Source organism: Protobothrops mucrosquamatus, unplaced genomic scaffold (genome assembly GCF_001527695.2).
Source record: "Protobothrops mucrosquamatus isolate PMUCROS unplaced genomic scaffold, P.Mucros_1.0 scaffold46, whole genome shotgun sequence".
Lineage (NCBI taxonomy): Eukaryota > Metazoa > Chordata > Lepidosauria > Squamata > Viperidae > Protobothrops > Protobothrops mucrosquamatus.
Genome location: NW_015386428.1, coordinates 1,274,656 through 1,280,655, shown reverse-complemented (window position 1 = coordinate 1,280,655; position 6,000 = coordinate 1,274,656). Strand labels below are relative to the sequence as shown.

At 46.0% G+C, this 6,000-nt stretch overlaps 1 protein-coding gene across 1 annotated transcript in view; it reads right to left on the bottom strand.

The window, feature by feature from the left end:
- The window catches only part of MACF1 (microtubule actin crosslinking factor 1), a 224,806-nt gene that overhangs the window by 157,924 nt on the left and 60,882 nt on the right, over positions 1-6,000 (bottom strand). The window contains exons 2-3 of the mRNA XM_015811630.1: positions 2,693-2,754; positions 1,923-2,012 (exon numbers count right to left, since the gene is read on the bottom strand). Of these exons, the coding sequence (XP_015667116.1) occupies positions 1,923-2,012; positions 2,693-2,754 (152 nt within the window). The remainder of the gene's footprint in view (positions 1-1,922; positions 2,013-2,692; positions 2,755-6,000) is intronic.

Here is a 6,000-nt window from a genome sequence, read left to right as displayed (position 1 = left end):
ACCTAACCCTAACCCTAAGTGGAATTTTCCCCCAATGGGATTTTCCCATGTAATTGACCAGGAAACATAGATAGGGCAGGCTAGAAAAGTAAGTGCCCTCCTAACCATACCCAAGCACTCCGAGTTTGTTGGCGATGTCCATTTTCCTCTCCGGATTCATGGTGACCTAACCCTAACCCTAAGTGGAATTTCCCTCCAATGGGATTTTCCCATGTATTTTACCAGGAAACATAGATAGGGCAGCCTAGAAAAGTCAATGTCCTCCTAACCATACCCAAGCACTCCGAGTTTGTTGGCGATGTCCATTTTGCTCTATGAGTTCATGGTGACCTAACCCTAACCCTAAGTGGAATTTTCCCCCAATGGGATTTTCCCATGTGTTTTACCAGGAAACATAGATAGGGCAGGCTAGAAAAGTAAGTGCCCTCCTAACCATACCCAAGCACTCCGAGTTTGTTGGTGATGTCCATTTTGCTCTATGAGTTCATGGTGACCTAACCCTAACCCTAAGTGGAATTTTCCCCCAATGGGATTTTCCCATATATTTTACCAGGAAACATGGATAGGGCAGCCTAGAAACGTCAGTGACCTCCTAACCATACCCAAGCACTCCGAGTTTGTTGGCGATGTCCATTTTCCTCTCCGGATTCATGGTGACCTAACCCTAACCCTAAGTGGAATTTCCCTCCAATGGGATTTTCCCATGTATTTTACCAGGAAACATAGAAAAGTCAATGCCTTTCTAACCATACTAGAAAAGTCAATGCCTTTCTAACCATACTCAAGCACTCCGAATTTGTTGGCAATGTCCATTTTGCTCTCCGAGTTCATGGTGACGTAACCCTAACTCTAGCTATGATATCATGTGCTAGGATGGAAAGTCACTGTTCCATTCCATTCTGCTTTGGTCAGACTTCTCTGGGTCCAGTTCTGGCTTCACACATTCAGACAAACCAGAAAAGAAGGCAACAAGGATACCAGGGAACTAAAAACAAAACCTTGTGAGGAGAGATTGGAAGCGTTTATCCCTCAGAAGAGAAAGAGGGCGTTGGAATATGATGGCAAGTTTCAAATATGAGAAAGATCACCACATATCCATTCTCTTTCATTAAGGACATGGAATAACATGGATTCAAAGGTGCAGATTCCAAGTGGGGGTAGAAAAAATCTTAATAACAATTTGGCAGTCAACACAATGGAAGGGAGAGTCGAGGTAGGTATCCTTCTCTGAGGAACTCTCTCAGGGCAACCTTCTGCCTGGGATGCTTCCATCTGGATTTCTGCATAACCAGGGGTGAGGCCCAGTGGCCTCAAAGCCCCTTTCCAAATGAAAGACTCATTGAAATTAAAACCCCTTAGCAATAACTTTATGGTTAGAAATTAAGGGTGAGCACAGACATGGCAACTCAGCCCAGGATCAACCATTAAAAAATATAAGGACATGCTTAAGATGCCAAGAGAAGGGGGGCACTCCAGATTTTTTTCCCCTATCGTGCCTTTAACTCAGTGTTTCCCCACCTTGGCCGCTTCTAGGTATGTGGACTTCAACTCCCAGAACTCCACTGCCAGTATGGCCATTGATAAGATACTACACTTGAGCTTAGCCAAAAGGCGATTGATAAGAATTCTGGCAGTTGAAGTCCATATGCCTAGAAATGGCCAAGGTTGGGAAACATTGCTTTTTCACTGCTACACTCAACTTTGTTTTTTAAATAATTGTTCTTATCTGCCATCTTTGGTTTTAATCAACATTATTTAAAAAACATTTTCTTTGGTGCTAAAGTTTGAAGGTTGCGTTTGAAGGGGTTGTCAGAAACTGCATTTGTCTCAATCTCCTGTTGTGAGGGTTTTGTTTCTCTTCAGGGGCATGTCTTAGCCTTAATCTGGCCCATTGTTTCCATTGTGGCATCTTGGAAACTCACCAGTTTGACGCCCGAAAGGACCTCCAGCAGGGAGATGAGGTTGTGACCATCTCGCAGATCCTCGTAAAGGTCATTGACATGCTTGCGCACCTGTGGGAGCAGAGCAGAGAGACAAAGCTATGCAGGTGCTGAGGACTGCATGGAGAAAGAAAATGCGTAGAGCAATCTTTCTCAACCATGGCAGCTTTCCAGAGGGGTGGATTTCAATGCCCAGAATTCTCCAGCCAGCAAAGCTGGCTGGGGAATTCTGGGAGCTGAAGTCCATCCCTCTGAAAGCTGCCATGGTTGGGAAACATGAGTGTTGAGCGATTCTCAATGGAAGAGGGAATGCAAGAACTGAAGACCAGCCATCTGATTACTTAGCGTAGAGGCCCCCAACCTTTTGGGCACCAGGGAGAAAGATTTTTCCATGGACCAGAGGGGGCCTGGTTTCGTGTGCTGCCTGCATCCCGCAGATGGGGCTTCAGTTGTTTGTGCGGCCCGGTTGCTGGCATGCCACGGCCTGGTGCCAGTCTACGGACTGGGGGTTGGGGACCCCTGACTTAGAGTGTTGATCAATCTTCATTCACACAACACTATGTCCAAAGCTGGGAACATGCACACTTTAAAGAATTAACTCACAGTATTAAATCTTCTCCTGGACTTGCATGAAAAGCATCCAGCAGCAGAATGCCAACATTCTTCTGTATCAGCTTTGAAAATGAATACCGTGGGTGGGGGAAGGGAAAAAAAGAGCAGATCTAGTGGAATCCAAGGTGTATGGCGCTTACCTTCATGAGGTGCTTATTCACCCATTTTGTGAAGGTCTTTTTCTGGACCCGGTCCCGTTCATCTGCAAAATGAGAAGAGAGAAAATGCAAACAAATTAGCTTTTCGGTCATCTGAGAAAGTAAACAAAGCCACAAGCTCCCCTATTGTAGGTTGCAAGCAAAGCCTCTTTTACAGGTAGTTTAGGCCCCCCCTCCAGCCCCCAGCCCCCTTCCCAGAGAGCTGCAGGTATATAGGCCTCTTTGCAACCAATAGAGGATTTGGGGCTGTTTTCTCAACAGAGATACTTTTATCTTTTTTTAATATGTATTTATTTTTACTAGATGGCTCTGCCTTTTGTTTCACATATCGGGAAAGACAGAATCAAAGAACAGCAAGGCAAGGGCCATTTTTAAAAAAATCATTTGCAAAGTCAGGAGCTCAGCAAATGCAGCTGTGGAGTCCTGTAATATACCACAAAGTGCTTCCTGTATCATAGAATATGCTCTCAGGGTGCAGAGGAGACTTCAACTTTCCTACAAGCACATTTTTAGCAATGGGATTATAAACGAGTGCAACTTTCAAAAGGGTACAAACCATATCAGGGGAGATATTCCAAAGAGTTCCTGTCTCAAGGATACAAATTTTACATTTCTATAAATATGAAAATAGCAATCAAGCAAGCAAACTGATCCATTAATGTTTCTTTAAATCAAGGAGGCAACCTGCATGCCTTAGGCAAGCCTCAGATTGCAATTCCCCCAAAACCGAGGTATATTTCAAGGTGGGAGATACACAAAAGCGATCATGTAAACCCCAAGATCATTTAAAAAAACAAAACAAAGGAAAGCCCTCCACCAGTGGGGGGGGGGGAAGTTTCTTTTCCTTCTCTTCTCAGACTTGCTATCTCCTGACTTGTAAGGAAAATCTCTCAGGAACTCCTCTTCCCATTTCCTCTCCCTATTCCTTCATTTAGTGAGCAGGAAAGTTGCTACCTTATATTCGCCCTGCTGTCTGTGTTTCTCCAGGGGAAACAATCACCTGCACAGGACATCTGGCAGCTTTTAGGTCACACTCACTGCAGCTGGCAGCTACTCAAGAAAGTACTCCTTTGTCAGGTCTCATAGTTTAGCAAACAATCTTCCAAAACATTCAGCTGATTTATTCATTTTCACTGCTCCCTCCTCGGGAACTCCCTGGGCAAGTGCCTGTCGGCCTCCCTGTTTACTCGCTGCATGAGCACCAGAACCCCACAGACGTTAACTGAGAACATCACACATGAAAGGCTTCCAGGTTTCCACGAAGGTCCTCTGAGCAGGTAGTACCTTCCGGATATATTCCATGAAACATCACACCTTTAGATTCAGTTAGGCAAATATATATGTGTTTATGCTGCCTAATGTCTGCTAATCACAGAGCCAGCCTTAATGAAACAAGAGATAACAGAAATCTCACCAAAAGCCCACATTCAAATCTCAGCTTGCTCATCTACACCAGAGACATCTATCCCTAGAGCAACTTCTCTTCAATCAAATGCTCTTCAGGTACACTGGATATTACTGCCCTACAGCTGAGGGTAATGTCTGTGGCCAGCTAACACACCTGGGAGTGCGAGACATAAACAGGCTAAAAATTATTTTGCTTTAGTATTTGTGTATCTATTCCATTCTTAGCTAAATATTTGAAGAAATGTTTGTTGCTGGAGGATCTGGAGGAGCAGAGGCTCCCCATTTCTGTCCCAGGTCTCCTCTCAACTCAAGATGCCTTTAAAAAAACTATCTACCGCACCATTTCTACTAAGGGTGCAGAAAGCAGGGACAATCAATAGAAGACACTGAAGTCAGCTGCCTCACCGACCCAGGCGGTGCAAATAAAGCAGACGGAAGCAGCAAACAGAATGGCCATTTTAAGGAGGAAGTAGCAGTTGCCGCGGAGACTCCACTATTCAGGGGTTAGGAAGAGCCATCCCAACAGAGCTCTGCTCTTCCACTGATTGCCATGGGACCTCACCTGTGCCAGCCCCATAAACTGAACTGGAGCTCTGAGACTTCCCTCCTGGTCAATCTGGCTGAGATGGAAAAGCTTCCTGGTTGCAGACAAACTCCCAATCAGTTCTGCCTACCTTCTCTATCTAATTTCTTCTACAGGTACCCAGGATAAACTGCTCAAGGCAGCCAACTCACCTTGTAACAGTAAAACCCAACTAAATTGTCCTCCCAGGGTGTAACTTCCTGGCTGTACATTTAAAAGTCTCCTTCCAGTCTCAGAGAACTTCCATAAGCACCCAGCCCGGCTTCCCAACAACATTCAAAGATGCAAAGTCATCTAGGGCAAAATAATGGTTTGGGCCATCCAGAACTCGAAAGATAAAATGAGGTCAACACCAACATTACACCCAAACAAAATGAACTGAACTCAACAGCCCAGAGCCTTGAATAAACGTGGTTTGGTTTGGATTCAAACTTGCTCCACTTCCTCCCCTCCCCCCCCCCAAGAAAGGCACAAGGCAGGCAGAGGCATACTAACCAATGCAACACATCTGGCACACCAGATGGGCATTCAGCTCCCTTTCCGTTCTGTGAATGTGCCACATGGTCCTTTGGGGCTCCAGCGCAAGCTGCATTAGGCCTTCTGGGTGTAAGTGAACTCTTCCATCTTCCTGCTTCCCTTCTAGGACACCTTCAGCGTGATCTCCCAGCCCCTTGCCACCCGCCTCCTCCCCACAGCTCCTCCCCCCACTTCCTACTTCACCCTCAGCCATGAAACGGAAGTGCATGCGCTGGTCCTTCCAGAAAGCAGCCTGCCCACTCTGGACCGGCTCCTTCAGAGATTTGGAGAAAAGTGCCCCTTCCTTAAAAAGCTTGGGGTTTTCTAGAGAAAGTGAGGCAGCAAAACCCCTCAGCTCTTTTGAGCTAGGCAGATTAAGGCACCAACAGCAGGATTAAATGCCAAATACGGTCAATTCAGAGGTGTTCAGGAGATTGGCCAACATCCTGCTTTCCTCCACAATTAGATTAAGTTCGTTCAGCCACTGAACCCTTTGAAGGTGACACCCCTGCTCTTCCCAGAGGCATGAAAGAATAAAAATCTAGATAAAAACATTCAGTCTAGAAGCCTTGGCTGAACTTTCTGGCAGGGAGGGTGGAGTGGGCAGAGATCCTGCTTTCCAGAGGGTGAGCGATGGGACATAATCCAGAGCGTCCTGCCACACCTGCAACTGCTCAGGCCCCAGAGCAGAAGGGCATTTTCCAGGGTTCCAGTTCCGACTTCTAAAGAATCCACTTGCTCCAACAGTCCCTCGAGATGGGTGGCATCTTCACGGATGGAGAAG